Here is a 23,329-nt window from a genome sequence, read left to right as displayed (position 1 = left end):
AAAAGTCAATCATACTAAAATAATTCAAGGTAGAGTCGCAAGGCGACGTTGTCATATGTCCGTGCCGGCGTTGAGGATGGTGGAAGATAAGCCCAACCGGCCTTGTTTTGTGCAAACCCGGGCCGCGGCCAGAACGGTGCGGCCCAAACCAGGCAAGATTCCTAAGCGATATCCCCCTCTTTTCTAAACTTAAATAACCAGCACAATGGAACGCATCTCTACTTTTCCTTAAAAAATATGGAACGCATTCATACTGTTGCGGTTTTCTACGTAAGCCGTCTTTTTTATGCAGTATCCCGTGGAACGCATCTATCGCATTAAAATAGACTTGAGTGTATATGTATTTATGTACATTGTTTTATAGAAAAATTTAAGTTCCTCATAAAAAAAGCATATGGAAAATGTACCGGCGCTTTTTGTTTTTTAAGAGTATGCAGATCAGTTCCGGTGATAAAAGTTCTCAGTCTTATTTCATTTTCTCCCTCCAACGTCACCAAGAAGACAGAATCGTGAGATAGATCCATCATGTGTATGGGCGAGCGATTGTGCGAGTGCACTGTATTGAGTAATTCGAATGTATCAGTAGACCAGACACAAACGGTCCCGTCCTGTGAACACGAAACTAGCACTTCACCGTCCTGAATGGCTTTGACGTTGGTCACTGGACCACGATGATGATCCAATTTCATAATCTGAAATAGTTACGAATAGAATTTTTGATGTGATTCGCATAATAGATTAAATCAACCGAATTAGTTTCAATCGTTACCAATGCACCGTCAGCTAATGAAGTCACAATTATAGCAGAATCTTCGCCTCCACTGACGACTAAAGATCTGCTGACTACGCAAGCTATAGACAATACAGCCGCTATATGTTCTCTGAAAAAAAAAAAAAAAACAACAGAAAATTTGAATCAGAATATATAATACAGTATATTCAATTGCTTTTGATCAATTTCACCTGTTAAAACAAAACAACGCATAACTGTTTATATATCAAGATAATTCAAAATTCAACAATTGATAATTGTTTTAAACGAGATTGAAAGTTACGTTCTTGAAACTCGAGTTGCGGTAGCAAACTTTCATCAAAAGGGATTCGGAGGTCTTCGAATATTTAGCAACAGAATATACGCAGATAAGCTGATCGAATACAATTTGGAATTTGGATTGTTTCCAAATTGTGTTGACAATGAAAACTTTATATTGTAATATTGGAAAACAACTTGTAATGTAATAATAGCTCTGCGGTGTTATCATAACTATAATACTATAAAACCTATATAATTATATGTATGAACATACGCAATTTTCATTTTCACAGTCAGCGTTTGAAGATCCCACACTATTATCGTCGTATCTTCGGAACCGGTGAGTAAATATTGAGATTCCTTTGTCACCGCCATACACAAAACTTGTCCGGAATGTCCTGCAAACGATTAAATGCATTAATATATAGAACATTTAATATAATATTGGAAATTATCCAATGAAAAGTCGATTTAACTAATGAGGACAAGTTTTTTGGATATCATTTACAGTCATACACCATCCACTACCAGATGAAGGCCTCTCCAATATGCTTCCACTCGTGTCTGTTTAACGCAACTCTCATCCATCTCACCTCACAATTTTTTCTTATTTCATCCACCCATCTTTCTTGCTGTCTTCCTTTCACCCTTCTACATTCTCTCGGGTACCGTTCCAGCACTTCTTCTGACCATCTTTCGTCCATTCTTCAAGCTACGTGATCCATCTATTGTCATTTCAATCACTTCACTCTCTACTTCGACTATCCTTGTTATACTTCAAACCCACGTATTCCGTTTCCTATCTTTCCTTGTTATACACAACATGCAGCGCTCCATACTTGTGTAGCATTTTGGCGTTCAATTTCCAAGGTATTTCAACCCATACGTCATCACTTGCAAAACTTATGTATTGATTGAAGATCTTTTTATTCAGGCAAAGTGGCATTTTTGATTTAAAAACGATGTAAATTCGAGCATACTAATTTCATACGTCTCTTTATTTATTCTGTTTTACTACCGGACATGTACATATATAATTATAGCCAGCAACATGGCTCGGTGGTTGGGGTTTTGCCTATCACCGAGAGGCACCGAGTTCAATCCTGTGAGTTGACCTCGATTGAAAAGAGTTTATTCTGAATAATGCTGCTGGTCAGACTTGGATATTTGAGACACGAAGTCGATTGTTTCCTATAAGAGTTTGCCAATTTTTCTGATTTCATTGGTGAAACGGTTCCTCGATTAAATTGGCTAAAAACCTTCCTACCTACTATGTCATCACTATTTTAGTATAATTAATATATAATAAAATTTATGTACAAGCTAAAATTCATAGATATCTCTCGTTAATTTCAAGTTTTCAGTGTCTCGTAATTCGGTGACTTATGTTTGTAATAAAAATGCTGCATTGTTTGTAATTGGCCAGGAAGGCACATTGGAGTTTACCTGTTAGGCCTTCCTGATATATACATATGTATATAATAAAAATAAATAAATAATTTTGACTCAAATACTATCCACAGTGACATTACAGAATACTTTAACGCGTCACTGTGACCGGATATATGTATGTATGTATATAAGCATTATAAAAATACTATATATAAGAAAATTAGCGAGACATCTATACTAGATTTTTTTAACTTTATCTATGATATGTACGTAGTAACAATAGATGAAGTTTTTTTTTGAAATCATATTCTAATAGTGGTGACATAGTGGGTAGGATGGTTTTTGCCAATTTGATGGAAATCAGACAAATGGGCAAACTCTGATAGGAAACGATCGACTTGAAGTCACAAATATCCAAGTCTGAACAGCAGCATTAAAGATTATAATCAGAATATATTCTTTTCAATCTAGGTCAGCTCTCGGTGATTAGCATCAACACAACCACCGAGCCATTCTGCTGGCAAATGTACATACATATATTCGAACACTTGAATATTGGATAGTCGAATATAATATTATACATGTTGGACGTTCGCCAATCATGACTTCCCCTTCTGTGGAGGAAATTCGAAATTTTCTTATGTTGGATAGTTATAACTTATAAGCCTCCTTTATATACATATATATAGATATCACACATAAGTACTCACGTGCATATATAATGAGTATAAATATTATAAAAATATACTTTTTAATCTAAAACAAATACATATATACATATATAAATTTACCTTTGAAAGTGTGCACTAGCGAGTTTGACATGATATGCCAAAGTTGAGGATCACCGGTCGAAGGAGCTATCAGAAGATGCTGTCCGGTTGGAGCCAGCTCCAATAGTCTGACACCACCGGATACTTGAAGAACTTTTACGGTATGCGAGATAGGCGGTGGAAGCCTGAAACAATCACAAAAGTTCTCTACAATACGTTTCACACGAACGATCCGACTCAATTCCAATTTTCCTCCGATACCATTACATTCGATTTAACTTTTATGCCTAACTGTGTACATATAGATTATTTATCTTTGACCGATATTCCGTACACGCGCCTATTTCGTCTGAAGGGTATTGTCGAATTGAACGATGCCAGAATTCGGCGTTGACTCTTTGTGCAAAGGCGATCCGTCGAAAGGGAAGAATTTCTATGGTCTGAGCTTCGCGATTCGAATAATAATGGTGTACATCGGAGGTAATTATAGTGATTCGTGGATTCGACGGAAAACTTTGGCCGTTAGCGTTAAGTGGTGGCGTGGGGAGACCCTCATTAATCTTGAGGGGGTGGAAGTTGAGCTTTTAGGCCCTCACGATTGATATGGCCCGGCTAAAAATGGAACTTCGAATGCAAGGGGAACGAGCGAGATACGTTTTATTTAATGGAAAGTGGAAAAGAGATGATTATCAATGCCTACATACATTTTTTATGGAGAATAAATAGCTTTCAAATTACATTGTTGATTATATCACATAGGGTTTGAATTGATCCGGTTCAAATTTATTATGTTAAAAAATTGAATTGTCTTTTTTTTCAGTCATTAATCAGTAGCAGGTTTATTCTGTTGAAAGCACTTTTATTTTATATTACTCACCTAGATAGGTACGGATACATTTATTTTGCTTCTTTCAGGTGAAAGAAATGAGAGTTTAATGACCGTAGAGAATTATTTAGTGTTCTTGTGGAAAAAAAAACACATCAAAAGAGGCTTTCTTTTAATGCCATTTCTCCATGGTGCAATAATGTATTATAATATAAAATACACTCATAAAGTTTCTTGAAAATATTCATAAAATATATAATTTCGAAAAAGACTTTGTATGTATGTATGTAAAGTTTGGGTGGTAGAATCCATGACGATAAATTTAATAAAAAAACAAATGAATATTCAAATAAATTTAAATAAAATAGACTATTCAAATAAATTTAAATAAAATAAAACTATTCAAATAAAATTTTTACTATTAGATTAGTCATGTTTAAGCGGTTTATATTACAAATACCGAGTGAAGCCGGGTGAAAAAACTAGTAGTATTAAATATTTTCTAAAAGTGATTGTTTTTTTTTAAATAAAAATTATTTTACATATATTTTCAATGAATATCAATAGTATTGTAACGTAGAGATTATGTGATTGGTGCTCGTCAACTATTGGTATACTAGCAATATAGTCAATACGATTAGCGTGAGACTTACGAGGACCGAGCATGCTATCGCATTCGTGCAATATATTGTAACATTGAAAGGACGTAAAATAATTTCTTTATTTTTTTTTAAATTATTTCTCATTTATTACTTTATAATATTATTACAATATAATTCAATGCAAGGTCTTTTACGTAAATTTGACGTGTCTAATGCTAGATCGATTCGACTATAATCAACTGAACACTCTTTCGCGCCAAAAAGGCCTCGACGTATTAGCGAGCTATATATGTACAACAGCCAATAAGGTCTCGCGACCCATCAACCGGATTTGTTCCGTACATCATTTAGAGCTGGCTGGTAGACGTATGAAGAACTAAAAACTACCTCTATTCGCTGCGTCTATTACTCCAATCTTGGAAATCCCTCTTCACGTCCATGCCACAGTTTGATTCATTTGATCTTATTACGAATTTATTAATAGTGTCGTAGATTCAAAGTTTCAGAAGTGGTTAATAAATGCTAAAACTCAAATATGATGAAAATTGATTAAAATAGAAGTAAGAATGTACATATGTATGTGAGTGCCATCATGGAGATGAAAAAATATTGATACGAGATATACGACTTGATGAATGGGTATCCTTCTACATACATACAAAATTGAGCTGTTTTTTTTATATGCAGATGCTAAAATGGCAGTCTATATACGAGGCTTTAAATTTTTATGAAGACGAGGTTTAGTGAGATTAGCCGACGAATAAATAATACCTTCGTAAGTTTAACGGCAACCGTGACAGGTGAGTGTGTCACGCGCCACGACTTTCCAGGAAAGCAATTATTTAAATACATATAATGGTAGATTTATCCAACTAAAGTGTTCGAACAGTATCCAAAAAGAAGAAGAGAGCAAAAACTCGCAGTATTAATCTTCAGCATTTTACCCGGCTTCAGAAGAATACTCTCGAAATCACTGCGATTACATAAACACATTGGATTGTATTACTGGAGCAAAGTGGAACGCAGCTTCAGTTTACGAAATCCACGGAGTTCCGACTCGTGACAAATTTGACAATTTAAAAAAGCCACACAATTACTTTCTATTTTGCAATTCTAGGAGTGCTCCTGTTTTCCACGTGGGCAAAATTTCCCCCACAGCACATTTCACTTAGTTTTTTGTGCTATTCTATATTTTTCCGGTTCGTTACATATTCCATTTTAAACCCTGTCAAAAGCACATTGTACGGTATAAGCACATAATATTGCAATTGCGGCTATTCTTTAGGCACTTCAAAGGAATCTTAGATCCAAATGGTCGCGAATATGATAGTTCTAGAGGTAGGTATATACATATGTATAGGTATGTTTTATATGAAGCGTTCGTTTTTATTATACATATAATATGATGAAGCCATTTGATTTTATGGGTATTCTCGACGACTTTGACCCGATCCAAGTAGATCGCTATTCTTGACTAAACGACTGACTTACACAGTTGTGACATTGAACTACGGCTATTCGTATGTTTACTTGAAGTGTGCGTGCATATTTCAATTATGAATGCCTAATGTATGTACGCCTTTGTGTAAGTCTCGCATTGTTGTTCATTTTGTACTTGAGTATGTACATTGTGGTTTTTTGTATAGAGCAGTGATGTGTATTCTTGTGCAATATTGTTGGACAACCGTCTCATTTTCCGACAAAAGGGTCGCTCAGACTGTATTCGTTAGGGGGGGGGGCTCATGTGGGGGAGGGCTTTAAGAGTCGAATTCTTTGACTTTTAAAATGGGCTTTAATATAACATATTTTAATTCGTGTATTAATTCCTTTCCGAAGACTCCGTTGAAATCAATGGGCAATACTAGTTGTAAATAAAACATTGAAAAATTTCATTCGCATTCAATAGAAAATGTGACAGAGACTGGGTCACTGACAAAGATCGTTACATTCAAAGAAATGTAATATTAATAGAAATGGCTTTAGGTGTTATATTGTTGTCGGGTGACATTCTGTCCATAGACAAACCTAAATAATTTTAGCATCAGTCGTATCTGACGCTTGGTGCTCGACGTATGTCCGATACAAACTTATCTGTTTGTTTATATTACTCGCAAGATGGGCAAACATCGGTAAAAATTGCACAATACATTCAAAAACACACAATAAACAACATGGGATACATTTTTATAAGTAAATTGATCCGATTGTATTCCGTGCGATGTAGCAGATTTATAGAAACGTACCGCGTAAAATTGACAACAATTATTTATTCGTAAGGGCCCCTCTATTATTATTACTAAAGGCCGGATAACCAAGGTGCCGTCTTGAATAAAACGGACCCAGAGGGTGCTGTGTATTGTTCATTGCATTGTTAAAGGTTCGCCGAACGTTTTTTTTTTGGACTCTAGCTTTGTAAATAGAACTGAACCACCCCGATTCCTAGAAAAAGCACTGTGACTATCCGGTGTCTACTTATTAAATCTCTCTGGTTACATTACTTCATGTACATATGTACATATACATATGTATGCCAGAAGTATGGCTCGGTGGTTGCGTTTATGTTTACCATCGAGAAGTTCCGGGTTCGATCCCATGCTAATCTTTAATACTGCTGGTCAGACTTGGATATCTGTGACTCCAAGTCGATAGTTTATTAAACTACTCTCTTATTATAGAAAAAGTGCAAAAAGCATTTCTTCGTTTTCTTTATAAGAAAGAGTATGGGTACTACCCATATCTCTATCCTACTACTTTCCTTTTGGGCATGCTTGGGTATAATTCCCTTGAACTTCGGAGAAACTTCTCGTTAATTCGTTTCGTTCTCCAGCTATTGCGTGGTAATACGTCATGCCCGTTGTTGCTGGAACAGTTGGGACTTTATGTCCCTAATAATTATGTGCGTGGTAGACATCATCATTTGATGGTTGTACCTGCTGCTCGCACAGCTCTTTTTCGAATGGCTCCTATTCCAAGAGCTATTCGACTTCTCAATGAAATCGTTGCTGCTGTCCCTAAATGTGATATTTTCCACCTTGGGGAGCGTAGATTATCGGATATTATCTTAACATATTTATCTGGTAACCTGCGCTCATCATTACTTTCTTAATTTGAATGTGATGAATGAGTGGAATCTTAATCTACTCTCTTCCATTTGGGCCTCGCTGTGATTTTATTTTTTATTCATATTTTGTTTTATTTTATTTTACTTTTTCTTTCTCCTTTGTACATTTTTATATACTATTTTAATTTTGTTCAGAGTAAACAAAGAATGGGATTTATGGATTTTATTTTTAATTTTTACACTTTTGTTATTTTTTTTTCTCTCTGAATGATGTATTATTTTCCTTTTGTTACTTTTTTTTTATTATTTTATTTTACCATGTTTTCTGCTTTTGCTTTTTTCCTTTATTTACAGTTTACTTGTTTTTATATCATGTTTTTATATCTTTTTCAAATGTAGGCCATTGTGGCGCATTAAGTTCTTCCTGTAATGCCACAATGGTCCAAAACTATTAAATAAATAAATAAATAAATTATCAGAGTTTGCCAATTTATCTGATTTTCATTGAAACGGTTCCAATAAATTGGCAAAAATCATCCTACCTGCTATGTTACAAATATTTGAATTTTATTTACCTATGTACAATATGTAAAAGTTTATGTAAAAGTCTAAATCCATAAATGTCTCAATGGATTAATTAATTAAAAAAATAATTGTGTAACGCGACGTTCTCCCGAGTGTCCCTTCAGTTGGTAACGATAGTAATACTTAGGTTGGCGTCCGTGGCTTTACCGCGCCAACTACCATGCTCATCTCGAGCGCTTCGAGATTAGCCCTCTACCGCCATCCCCCGCCGAAGAAGGACCTCTCCCGTGCACGTCTCCACGAGAAGACGGGGCCCAGAGATCCGCCATCTTGCTGAATAACCGCTGTGAGGTCGAGTGCAGCATCACTCCCTCCCCTGAGTACCAGCCCAACGTCCCCTGTATTCCTCACGCAGTTTCTGGAGAAGCGTTAGCTGTGAGAGGACCCGACCACAAGGAAGCTGTTATCAACGAGACGATTTGCAGTCAGGAACCTCCCTGACTATATAAACTGTATCCCAAGGTTAGTTCACGTTTCCCTATAACCCGACCCTTGGAAGAAGAACGACGTATCCGCCCTCTGGATTTCCCACCGCGAGATCAGATAACGCGCGTAAAGCCATTCGTTACAATTGTTAATTTCGTGCTCTTCATCCTCTCAAAATACAGCGATTTATCAGTTCAGTCCACAAGTTCGTGCGCATTTTCAACATGCACGGGATTCGCGATGACTCATTACTAAACCAAAAAGATTTCGAACCTGTCGAAATTTGTCATCGCTTGACTAATGTATTAGTCAGTCTGTCACCAATTTTCGTAAACATCGGACGTATATTAATACCCATAAGAATGAATATCGATACTTTTTATTTTCGTGTGGCGAATCTGCCAGATCTGCAGCGATAAAAATTAATAGTGTACATGGTGAACATACTATCAGTGTAAAGACTGCCCAAAAACCGTTGGAAAAAGCAGCATTTATGATGAATCCCATTCAGGACGTCCTGATAATTTTGATAACGTATTCTTAAAAATCTTGTGGAGTCAGAGCTACAATTAATAGTGGATCAGATCGCAGAAAGGACGGATTCATCTCATGGAACAGTCTTTCGTCATTTTTCATTTAAACATTTCCTGTCCGTCATCTCACTGATGTTTAATAAAAATGCTGCATTGTTTGTAATTAATTGTCTAGGAAGGCGCATTGGGGTCTACCTATTAGGCCTTCCTGGTATATATCTACATATTTAAAAATAAATAAAATAAAATGTACATATGTATATAGATGCTTATCAAGACAATCGATTTTCAAGCTATAAATACAAGACATTCTTTTCAGGATCATCACCACTTATTAAACAGACTAATTTCTTAAATCAAAATTAATTGTATTGAGAAAGTTCAACTTAAATTTATTAAATCCTTACGCTACCTTTTTCCTACCTATACCCATTCTACTGTTTCCGACATTTTAAAAATCCTTTCTTTTAACAATCTTTCTGTCAGGCGACGACATTCTGATGCTATATTCTTCTTTAAGCTCATAAATGGTTTTCTTGATTGTTCTGATTTACTGAATAAGGTTAATTTCAGAATCCCAGTTCGATACTCTAGACGCGTTGCACTCTTTTCACTTGATCCTTTCAATACTAATTCCCAAAAATATTTTTATCTGCAGCGCGTTTATCGTATGTTTAACGGAGAGCTGAATGAGGTTGATCTGTTTGGTATTTCCCTACATCAATTCAGGTCTAACATCAAGAGAATCTTGACCGATTGATTCATTTTTTCTCCTATTCTATTTTTCCAATATTTCCATTATTTTTATACTTTAGTTTAGTTATGTAATGTGCTATTTAATCATATTATAGCTTTCATTCTTTTCCTTTTCATTTGTTTATTTTGTATTTACCTTTTTCATTTGTTTTTTATATTTGTAAATTTCAATTTCTTCTTATATTCTATCTTATAACCTTTTCCAAATATTTTAATACTATAGTTTAATTATGCAATGTACTACATATTTTGTCATGCCTTTATTCTTTACTTTTTAATTTTGTTTTCCTTATATTTATCTTTTTCATTTTTGTAAAAATCTATTATTGGACTCGGATGTTACATATATTATTTATTTACTTTTTGTTTTTTTTTTTATACCTATCTCTGTACATCCTGTCTGTTGATTTTTCAATTAATAAAATAATAATAATAAAACAGTTAATAAACTGGAGACCGTAAAGAGCCGGAGTGTGTTCAGCATTTTATACGAAGATTAAGCGATAAACGAGGCACGGTCGTTCGAATAGAAACAGTTTTAAAAGCTGTGGCGAAGGAAAGCTCTAATGGAGCAATTTCCTGAGCGCTCGCAGATAACCCTGGAGGTTGCCGACGATATCAATTGCTTGTTTCTCTCGCACTACTAACGCCCCCACCGCGGCAATAAGCGATTGCGTTTTTTTTCTTCCACCTGCAAATAATAAGATTTTCAACTTCGGAATATATTCCAGACCTGCAAATTCGGAGCACTTTGTTAGCATATTTTAAGCTCGTCGTTTCACCCGCTTCGGCAGTTACGTGCATCTCAACGGCATCGACCATAAAAGCTTCTCGTAAAACGTACAAATGCGAATTACACGCGTATGTACGTATGTACACATAAACGAGAGTAGATCCACTCGAATATATATATTTTTAAATATTGAAGAAGTTAATTGCTAAAGGTGGGTGGGCTGAAAAATTAACGAGATGAAAATGCGAAGGAGAGAAGGAGATGGCGTTTATGGGATCGTCGATTAATCCGAAATGGTAATGGGGTCAAGAAGACGCCATATACGAAATTGCCTTCGTTTAACAAAATCGTGAACGATTTTCCAAGTTATTTACTTATTCACGAACAGTCTGGAATACTCGAACATCAATGGTAGCCCAAATTATTATTAAAACGAACATACGTGAGCATTTATAGTAGGTATTGGTATGTATGTATGTAGTTCGAGAATATTTTCGCTCTTTATTGCGCATTCCAAACCAAATATTTTATTACACGAGTACTTAGTAATATATGTATGGTATATATATATATATATATATATATATATATATATATATATATATATATATATATATATATATATATATATATATATATACATAGATTAATAGGGATGTTGGAGATAGAAAATGCTATTAGAAACTTTAATTATAACCACAAACTTGAACCGTGTTTTCGTTCAAACAAAACATATTTTCAGATATGAGCTTATTGAATATATTATACATATATGTCTACTTTTATCTCGGTTATGAAAGTTTAAGGCTTTAAAAGTTTATGAAACAAATTTAGCCGGTCTTTCAATACTGAGTATCGTGAATTTCATTGGCTATAACATCTGGGGTGTGTGTGGCTTTAAATTCTTCTCCAATCTACTCTTGGCTCATCAGATAACAACAGTGAAGAACAGACTTGTTTTGATCGGTCAACCGTATAGGAGATCTTCCTCTACCTCTCTATAGCACCAACCACGACAGACTTTTTCAGGCTGCTATCGCCTTACATCGCCACGTGTCCAATAAATTGTACAATTCGTTACAAACATATTGTTGAAAGGCGGTTTTTATTACGCAACTCCTTCAGAATTGAAACTTTGATTGGTGTTTGGTTTCCAAGAAACCTTCAACATTAGTTTGTAGCATATAAGCATATGGAGAAAACATGGTTTCTTATTATGTACATACATGCATTTTTATGGACGTTTTAATGCCTCTGTTCTTAAGTCGTGTTATTGAGCTTTTGGCCATCGTAATCCTATTTTTATTTATCCATCGCATCCTCTAAAATTGTCGATTCGTGAACTTAAATATACAAATTCACTAACCACTTTCAGTCCACAAAGTGTTTTTAAGTAATATATCGAAATATCAGCTCTATCCATAGACATACAAAGAATAACATATTATAGATGAGGCATATTAAAAAACGGAAAGGTGCGGGGGAATGAATGAAAATTACTAAATACATATGTACATAGATAAATTAAAAAAAGGAAGGAAGGCAAAGATAGATCTTCTTACTAATTTAGAAGTCAGCTAGCTACTGAGAGATTGTTTTCTTTTTTTTTTTTTGGTTGCAGTTTTCAAAAGGGAGACAAGTTTCGAGTGGCAGGTCCCATCTATGTTATTCTATTTGTATGGTTCCATCTATTATGAAACAAATACATATCATTATTATCATTTACGGCCATTCACTATCCAACATCGGATGAAGGCTTTTTCAATACGTTTCCGTTCGCCGAACTCTCACCCATCTCATCCCACACATTTTTCTGATTTCATCCATCCATCTACCCTGTAACCTTCCTTGCACCCTTTTACATTCTCTAGTGTACCATTCGAGTACTTCTTTCGTCCACATTATTAGAGTATTAGAGTCCACGAGTATTAGAATTAGTCTAAATATTAGTACATTGTCTTTTGTTTTTAAGTTATTACTTACTTACTTTGATGATTATATAATAAGGAATAGAGATAAACATAGTTTTTATACTAAAAATAAGGACAAACTAGTTGTGAGTAAGAAAAAATAAAGTTGTTTTTCACAAGGGTGTGCTCATGTATAATGCATCAGGTCTGCTAAGACCATGGATGCATTTTTGCGAGCTGCAAAGAGACACCTCTGTGAGGGACAGTATATATAAGTTAATTATAAATTTTAGAGTTATTAAGATGTATTTTTAAATCAGCTTGATAGCTAAGATAATATATAAATATATAAAAAAAAACATGTCTTCCGTTTTTCGAGCTACGTGAATCGCCCATTGCCATTTCGATCCCTGCATTCTCTCCAATTAACTAACTTATCATATAATATATGCACTTGCCATATACATATGTATTTCCACGTTATGTCGAGCAAACAGCGTTCCATTCTTCTTTGAGTGCATTGGAATTTGTATTGAATTTTGGCGTTCAACTCTCACCATTATATCAACCAAATACATACACATTAAATAAATACTGGATTAGTGACCAGCAATGAAAACATATTGGAACGATATATTGCTGGAGATCTTTTTCAAAGGAATAAATATCGTCTTCGTAAATGTAAAAGACAAGAAAAAACAGTGCATGTTATGCGAAGGCACAAAAAAGGACAAGAGATTATTTTAGATGTTTATTATACATACATACATATATAAAGCAGCAATTTTAGATAAAGTATATTTGCAATAGATTTAGCAATGAAAACTGTTGGGCATATTTGTGTGTCCGAGATCTAATCTATTTCAATCCCAACGGATTTTAATGCATGAATGATTCTGGGAAGGTTTTGATTTGGTTACCATTTAAGTCTACTTTGCTTAGATGTAAAACATATGTAGTTACATGTTTGGATATATGCTAGTACACATAATAATAACATGTGTTATGAATTTGTAACGGGAAGCGTATAAACGTGAATTTTCAGACGTGCTTGTATTTAAAATGACGAAAATAGAACATATTTTGGTCGATTAACTAAAATATATACTTTATTACGTGGATAATATTTATGGAACAGGCCAGCTTACGGAGTTCAACGGTTTTGGTATACTTTCATGTGCAACAGGCCGTGTATTGCGTGCACAATTTACAAAGGATCACAGGTACCCCTACGCTCAACACGTAATAGAAAAAGAAAAATGTGGAAAACAGAAAAACGAAAGAGATAAAGAGAGAGAGAGACAGAGAGGGAACACTCGAAAATCGATGTGACGTATTTTATAAATAGGTGTGTGCCTGTTCTAAAGTGGAAGTTCTGGCAAAAGTGGCGTTTCCAGCCCCCGCCCACCCCCATGCCTCTCCCTCGAAAACAATATAAGGCGATAATTTAAAACGCGAGAAAGCCTCAATCACCCCGAAGCGAAACGAACTTCCGTGGTTTAAGCAACTTGAATATTAGAGGAAATGGCTGCCGTACAAAGAAGACGACAATTTTAGCGGAGGTCTGAAAATCGAGCAAAGAAAACGTACAACAGATGTTTCGCCAAAAAACGAAAAGCAAAATTCGAGCAATTTATATGTATGTATATTATATAATACTTATAAGTGAAAGTACCGCGTCGTTAACGTGAAAATACGATTAACTAAATCATTTCAGAGTCGCCTTACTCCATTGGGGTGGAAAAATTCTAAAAAAAAAAAAATTAGCGAAGATTTTTCCCGAAATTAAATTCAACGATGGAGTCCCTAACTCAGCGGCGCTATTTCGACGAAGGTGAAAAACGAGCGTTAATTACTTTTCTTTTCATCACTGGATGAGAGGAAAAAATAAAATTTATCCCTTTGTTACTGGAAATTAAGAATTCAAAAGCGAAAGCTAACGTTTCCTGCTAATTCAGTGCTGGGTTGAAATTCGATCGTTATATTTTTAAACGAGTGGACTCGTCGCAAATGAAAAATAAATAAACAAAGTAATTAAAAAAAGAGTGGCGGCAAACTCGGCCGAATTTTCACGACACACGCTCGCATACAAGTTTCGAGTTTTCCGGCGTGCATGCAAATTAGGGTTGGAAATATCACATTGTAGCTTTTCAATGGCTGCCCGACCGGTGTTTGTTCAGGACTTAATGTGGTTTCCGTTAAATATAAAGCTCTCCTGTGGGCTATAAACTTGTTGGAAATTTCACACAACAGATTGAACTATCGCAAGGTGGTTATCATACTGGAAATTGCTAGCGGTGCGTACCGGTAACACTACGCAACGATAACGTTTACATTGTATCGAATTACCAATATATGAGCCAAATAATAACAATTATAAAAATATAAATGAATCGAAACTTTCTCAGAATCATTCATGCATTAAAATACATTGGGATTAAAATATATCAGATCTCGCACAAACAAATATATGTACGATCAATAATACGCAACAGTTTTCACTGCTAAATTTATTGCCGATATTTAAAATTGCAACTCTATATATGAGCCGCTATATTTTTAAGTGGCGAAAGTCCAATTTTCAGTTCCGAAAACACTATTCCTGTTTGACTTAATTCACAAATTGTTTTCACTTGGCCATAATTTTGGTTTGTGCTCCAGGTCGATCAAGCTTACCAATTTTTCTGATTTTCATTGAAACGACTTCTGTAAAATTTACATCCCCTTTCCTATCTCTCTTGCTAATTTCATGTTATTCTGCGTCTTGATGTTCGCCAATTTGATAAAAATGCTGCAAAAATTTCTCCATAGATGTCACTGTATGAATATCTGTATGAATTCGCTTTTGATATATACATAGATTGTATTGTATCTGTTTAAGTATACTCGTCGCTTTGCAGCGATCTGTAAAGGCGAGAATACATGTTCGATGAAATAAATAAATAAATAACCGGACATCAGTATTTTTAAATATTGTTAAACGTAAATCATTATATTTGATATATTGCGAGGTATTTCTCGAAATGAAGAAGAGTGGACTTATGCCAATTTCAATTATAACGGCTCATATTTCGTATATGTAGATGAAATACATATATAAAGTGATAAATTCAGAGAATAGTTTGTACGATGGAAACAAACGATGAGTTGCGTTGATGCCTTGACAAGTGATGCAGCTTATTGTAGAAATAATATTATATATACATATGTAGGTACTTCCGACAAGTGATTCTCAACTACGATGAAGTTCACGAAGTGTTGTTAAGAAATTCTCCAAAAATGATGAATTTCTTACGCAAAACATTTCATAGGACAGCTGTCTATACCTACTTGTTAAGATTAAAAATGTTACCATACCATTATAGTTTAACTATGTACATCGTCTACGTCTCCAGAAGTCTACACGTGGAGTTTTCCTGTCACGGTCGATAGTTATATCGGCCCAAACAACGTGTAGGCCAGTGGTTCTCAAGTGCGGCCACTAGTGGATTTCACTGCGGCCACCAGCGACTTAATAGTAAATAATACTAATATTTAAAAAAAAATTAAATATATTTTAAAAACTACAAAAAAAGTAACTTAACAATAATAGAAACCATGCTCATCATTGACAAACTAAAAAATATAGCGAAAAGCCTTGTGACGGAAGTTGAAAATGTCAATTTTTCAATTTTATCTTCTGTTAGTGATTTGATAGATAAGATGACAGACACAACTTCAAAATTAAAATTAAAACTTATAATAATAGAGTGTCTTAAATCTCTGAATCTGGAACTTGATAAAAGGTTCGAAGAATTTAATTTTTTTTAAATCGTTTCTTTTGTATCTTCCCCTTTTATTATGATGACAAATGAAAATTTCATAGTACTACAAAATAGATTAAAATCATTTTCAGTATTGAGATTAATTAACTGGGTTAACGTAAAATATGCATTATTAGAAATTAGTCATGATCAAGTACTTAATAACCATTTTAATAATATTTCGGTTCAAAAATTTTGGTTGGAAATATACGTTGACAATGAAACAAACTAATATAAAGATTTGGCAACAATTGTTTTATTAATATTGTCTATTTTTCCCACTACCGTATATTGCGAAAGATCATTCAGTGTAATGCACTTTATTAAAAACAAATTTAGAAATCAGCTGACAGACGCATTGGAAGAAAGGAGTATTGAGCAATTTCCATTTGCATTATTATTAAATAAATAGATACCAAAATGTTAAAGTTTCTTTTATTTTATGAATAACTTGATCCATTTTTTGTAACTTTAATTTATTTGATTAAATTTGGTGCGGCCACCAGACATTTCCATGGGACTACTACATATTATCACCTGTGCGGCCACGGTAAAATTTCGCCCGAGAACCACTGGTGTAGGTCCTTTCGGGTGGCGATTCTTATATTGGAAACCAGCAGTGGTGATGTTCATTGGAGCAATAAACATCATCATACAGACATTTTTCATTTGAGGAGTGGGTACAATCGAGGCCGACGAGAGGGGGAGGGGAGCTGTGGTAAAGTTCCATAGCCCGGACTATGAAATGTCCATTTCGAGACGTCTAACTTTCCGATATTGATATTTTATACATAACATAAAAATACATGTATTTATTTAATGCAAAATGTTTATTATTTTTCGATCCACGCATTGTTTGTGAAATCGAAACTGCTATATCATACTTTCTTATTCAATTATTTTAAAAAATAACGACCAACTTATAGTTATTTTTCTAATAGTTCTGATTGATTTTCGAATTCGAAGATATTTTTTTTAGTTCCTCATAGGGCCTGTAACTATTTTTCCCAGAGTTTTCTCGGCGGCCCTGGGTGCAATTTATGTAAATGAACTGTTAAAAAGTGCTCGAGCTAAAAAAGGTTAGGGGTCAGCGATCCATAATACGAGTATTACGTAACTAAATGTAAACTTTAGTAAGCTTTCATTTCAGTATGAAAGACTTGAAAATATATGAAAGACTGAATTACTCGAAAAAATATTTTTATGCAGTAATTTCTGATTAATATTATAAAATTTTCATTTATTAAATAAAAAAAAATGTAAGCCCAGAACCCATACAAATATGTTTCACGTCACTTTATAGATTTACCATTATATCTAAAAAATAATCATAATAAAAAAGTGGCTAGTTTTTATCAATAATTTTTTTGTAGACTTCTTTTGATCGTTTCGTATTTAATTTATTTTTATTTTTTATAAATGTAAGATAAATATCGAAAATAAAGATTATATTTAACTTAACAAAAAAAAACTTTACAAAAAAAAAAAACAAATAATCATATCGCATTAATACATAGTACATCCCTAACCGAAAACAAATTTTCGCTAGGCGAAAATGTAAATCGAAAAATAATTGGCAAAAAGTAAACCACTTCAATATAAATGCATTACACGAATAAAACATTGATAATACAAAAAATACATTTCAAAACTTTTTTATAGTGTCACAATACATCACGTTTGCCTAGAATTGCCAACCCTGATCATACATAATACTGTGTGCTTCCGACGTTGTACTTTGCTGTCCAAAAACAGTTTCGGTATATAATATTATAGCTTTGACATACATATCTGAGCACAATCTATACATCTGCAAACTATATACGTAACTTGACATCTAATATTAAACATAGGTAGGTACACGGAATACACACGATCGACCAAACTTTCCCAATGGATAATATATGAGGTTTCCCAAAACGAAAATTTTCAAATTTGACAACCAGACTCACCAGGTACAATAGTGAGTATACTTATGTATGTATAGAAAAGTACATATACATACATACGTATGCAGCATATTGGGTCAAATCTGGTTAATTATTGCACAACATAGTGCGGGAGAGTGTTCCCAATTTAACTATTCAGCACGACCGTCCCTAATTACCCTCGAACTTGTGACCCCGTTATATTGGAAGCAAATTCTGTATAAATGTAACACAACGGAGGGAATATCCACCCCCACTCTTCCACTCACAAAAAAAAAAAACAGAAAAAACAGTGACGAAATAAATCTAGGAACGTTTGTCGTGTTTATTCTTTTTGTTAGTACTGCTAGCCAATATACATCGATCTCGATAAATTGAATCGGAAAGTACGAGACGATAAGATGGTGAAAAAACGAACCGGAAGATATGTCGCGACGTTATGGTCGGATTAATGGCCAAAACAGAGGAAACGGAAATTACGTTTCGCAAATGTGATTTATGCCGATATCCAAGAGAAACACTCCACATACGCACACATGTGGATTATGCGTGAAAATAAATTTGAAGTGTTTTACTGCGGTTTTTATCACTTATCCTGCCCTCCAAATAAATATGCCTTCAACAATTCCCACACATAACCTAACCTAACCTAACCATATGTGTCGCCTTGAGGTAATTCCTGTCATGGCACACATATGTATGTAATAAAAAAAATAGTAAAAATAAAATATAGAATTTGCATATTTATGTAGGTATACATACATACATACATATATCAAACATCCTGACATTCATTTTTTATTCATATATGTAAAAAACACATATACGTACATATGTATGTATACGTAGTATGAATCAAATATTGTTCAAACATTATAGATATAAAAATATGAACTCTTAGTAAATTCGTCGTAGTCGACTGATTGCACAAAGGGCGTTCGCGTTCAAACAAGATTTAAATGTCAGATGAGATTCATAATCAGCGAATTTCTCGCTTTGAACCTGCTTCGCCTAAAGACGCGTCTATATTTGACTAACAAATTCATAGGGCGTTAAGGTCCGACGTTTGACGACCTTTGGTTTGAAGGAGAACTATGTATTTACACACTTGCGTACTACCAACACGCCACTTTCACTCAACTAGTGCCAATTTATTTGTTCTGAAGAAAGAAAATACCCCCAGCAGTGAGGTTTTATTTTTATCGAACGCTCAAGAAAGTCAAATGCGAGTTTAGTAACATAGAATCAAACTGTCTCCAATCAGGATCTCGTAATTGCACTGATTGCACGTCTATCACGTTTCCTTGTCCGAGGATTTTCTTCAATTCTTCCATTTTCTCTTTGTCTCTGATCCGATTTGCGTGAATTTTCTACGTGAGATGAAAAAAAAGTCAAAACCGATACCGGCTACGATTTACTTGATGATTCATAATTTCATTTTCTCTGCTGATTGATTGGGAATATTTTTAAATTAAACCCAGTAGAATATCATTAAGAGTTTTATACGGGCCACATTATAATTTCTCTTAAAAATTTTGCAATTGTACTTGAATTCTAACACAAAATATAATAAAGCACGATTTTTCCTTGTGATTTATTTATACTTTGATTTTTGATTTTTAAATGCTTTTTATTATTACGAAATTATGTTCACAATACATCTTATATCTATTTTAATAGCTACTGATCTACTGATCATTTTCTATTTTACAATTTAATTTAATTTGGTTAGTAATCACAGTATTATATTATTCTAATGTTAATCTAAAGCATAATAGCATTTATACTTTGAGAAAGGTCAATGAACCCAATTTTTTAACCAACAACATAGATAGGTTAGCATATAATGCTTTCGAACAAAGTGGTCACGGGTTCAATTCCCACTGATTGCCGCTGCCGAGACCTTGGTTTGTGACTTCAGGCCGATCGTTTCCTATCAGAGTTTATGTGATTTTCGTTGAAACGTTTCTTGCAAATTGGTATGTCTGTCTTATCTCTCTCGCAAAAAAAAATTCAGAATTTCGATTTTTCACTGGTTTATATAAATGCTGCAAATTTCTCCATAGATGTCTCTGTGGATGTTGATCTTATTTGCCTTGCATAATGCTTCAAATGCTTTGTACAATGTTTGACCATAGATGTTGTGTTTAATGGAAAAATGTATTTATATGTATGTATGAATGTATGTATTATATATACAATATATTTCTTGATCTGTATAGTACACTCGTCGTAAAATGAATGTGCATGGTCGAATAAAAAAAATCCCATGATGCCGTTATCGGGTCGTTAAACGACACATATGATATTAAACTTGTACATATGTACATATATAAGTTTATAGATTATAAATTTTGAAATCGTATTCAAATGGTGTTGACTTAGTAGATAGGATGGTTTTTACCGATTTGATGAGAAACCGTTTTTACGATGAAATCAGATAAAATGGCAAACTCTGATAGGAAACGATTGACTTGGAATCACCTTACTAGCAACACTAGAGATAATGCTTAAAATAAATTCTTCTCAGTCAGATAAAATGGCAAACTCTGATAGGAAATGATCGACTTGAAGTCACAAATATCCAAGCTTGACCAACCAACATTAGAAATGATACTCGGAATAAATTCTTCTCAATCCAGGTCAACCCACGGAATCGAACCCGGCTACCTCTCGATGATTAGCATTAATGCAACCACCAAGCTAAGCTTCTGGCTTATTAAATTAGTTTGCAACAAACTAGTACACAATAACTATTGTATGTAGGTATAAATGCTACATGCTCTACAGGGAGCTCCAGTAAATAAGTGGATCATATTGGTAAAATAAGAACTTCTAATCAATATGAATGGCACATGTTCAAAACTTTTTGATATACAAGAATCAAGATTTACCGTTTACCTATTACACACTTACATATTATAAGTCATTCTATTCAGATATTATAAATTATTTTATTCTATAAATTGAATTAAATGAAATTTTATTTTTTCTTCAAAGCATTTTTACTTTAGCTGGAATCGTTAACTCATATAGTGTATTCCAGAAAGTATTATACATATGTATGTATGTATAGTCAAAGTAAAAAACGCGAACGAATACAATAAAGACAGGATGAAAGGAAACGATGTGAAACGAATACTATTCTACAATTTAATTATTTCATATGAAATCCCGCTTTCCTTTTTCTACCCAAAAGGAAAATATTCCCTCTTTTTTATTTTCTCAAAGCACACCAGCATCCCAAAAAAGCACTACCGATTTATTTTTCATGCCAGCTCGGTCCGCGGAGGTCACGTTTTCGCGTCGCGATAGCGAAAGCGAATCTGCACCTTTCTTCTTCTTTTTGCACAAACCCCGATGTTATAGATTGCCTTCTAGTTATGGATGGCGGCACAGATGCGAACACCATAAAATGGTTTATCATTTCAAAAGTACGGAACATAGGACGAATAATAATACGGCACACGAGAGAGAAAATATACACAACCGGTCCGAAGGGAACAAAATTCGGCCAAGTTTTGTCGAAAGTGCAATATGTATTGGTAACAGATTTATGTGCACCGGATAGACTGTAACGTTTTCTGCTAACTTCCCTCTAACGACACTTTGACGTGGTTCATAAATACGGTTGAGTAAATAGCTAAGCGCACCGACAGAAATAACCAAAGACAATTTAGAGGACTTGAATCAATACCTGGCTCGCTAGACTGGAAGATATGTCCCGGTAGAGATCTTGTATACATATGTAGTATAATAATAATAATGTCGGTATGTACATAAATACACGTGTAAGTTCGTGATACTCTTAATAAGGGAGGTCGTTCGGAAAATAGGTTCTGAGCTGCGACTGTTATTATTGTGTGTGATAGTCGTTTGAGGTAGATCCGGTTGATTGAGGCTTTTGGGAAAGGTCAAATGTGTTCAAAACTCGTGTGGAATTTAATCTAGTGAAATGTAAAATTCTTCACTATCGAATTTGATTAGTTTATCGTTGATAAGTTTTATATTTTTATCTACTCGTATCTACATATGCACATATGTATGCGAGTAAGTATATCAAATGAATGTTTGTATTATCATAAACAGAATGAAATATTGTGTGTACTATTTCATGGTATCTGGATTTGGATCGTACATATGTATATGGGTTTTGAAAGGGGTCGGAGTTCTTTCAAGATTTTATTTACTCTCATCCGCCTGAGAAACGTCGGGCATCGTCGACTAGTATACTTACATAGAAATAAAGCATGTAAATATAATAATTAAATATAAATATGATCATTACGAAAAAATTTATTGAATTTTTAAGAAAAAATGTATTTACTTGTAAGAGGTAAAATATGTACATATGTCCAGAAAAAGTATGAGTTTCTATTACAGAAAAAATATTGTAACGAACAAAATACCAATAAATAAAAAAATAAATGGTTGTATAATAAAAATATGTATGTAATGCCTAAAAAAATTAACGAGTCACTCTAACTTTAATTTTTCTTTCATAAAACTGACATTTGGAAAGTTGTATGAAATTGAAATTTCCCGTTCAAGCACATATGTACATACAATGTACATAAGTATATTGAAATGTTATAATTTTTCTACGTCTCAATTGCTATTACTTAAACATTGCAGACATTTTGGATGAATATCTCGGAGCAAAATAATCATCCAAATCATGCCAATATCTAACTTACAAAACTTAATCCAGATTCACGTTGAACATAATAATACTTTTTCACAAATAATATGTCACTGTCCAAGTATACATATCGTTCGTTCATGAACATACTAGTATGTTCATACACTAACCAATCTGCCAAGTTTACACAAAAGAACAAAGTAATAAACGAACTACGTACATACATAGTTTGTTTATGCACAAACTATTAGGCATAAGTCTAAATATTTTCAATAGTTTGTCCCATCATCCATGTATGTATGCTTACCCTGTTTTACAATATTTTTTAA

The 23,329-nt window shown here is 33.9% G+C and overlaps 1 protein-coding gene across 1 annotated transcript in view; it reads right to left on the bottom strand.

Moving 5' to 3' along the window:
* LOC143914290 (protein qui-1) overlaps nt 1-23,329 on the bottom strand; it is a 160,801-nt gene that overhangs the window by 6,933 nt on the left and 130,539 nt on the right. Inside the window, exons 14-17 of the mRNA XM_077434454.1 lie at nt 3,217-3,380; nt 1,308-1,431; nt 770-881; nt 408-692 (exon numbers count right to left, since the gene is read on the bottom strand). Of these exons, the coding sequence (XP_077290580.1) occupies nt 408-692; nt 770-881; nt 1,308-1,431; nt 3,217-3,380 (685 nt within the window). The remainder of the gene's footprint in view (nt 1-407; nt 693-769; nt 882-1,307; nt 1,432-3,216; nt 3,381-23,329) is intronic.

This window comes from Arctopsyche grandis, chromosome 7 (assembly GCF_051622035.1).
Source record: "Arctopsyche grandis isolate Sample6627 chromosome 7, ASM5162203v2, whole genome shotgun sequence".
Taxonomy (NCBI): Eukaryota; Metazoa; Arthropoda; class Insecta; order Trichoptera; family Hydropsychidae; genus Arctopsyche; species Arctopsyche grandis.
The sequence above is the reverse complement of the archived record's forward strand: the minus strand, read 5'-3'. Positions and strand labels throughout refer to the sequence as shown.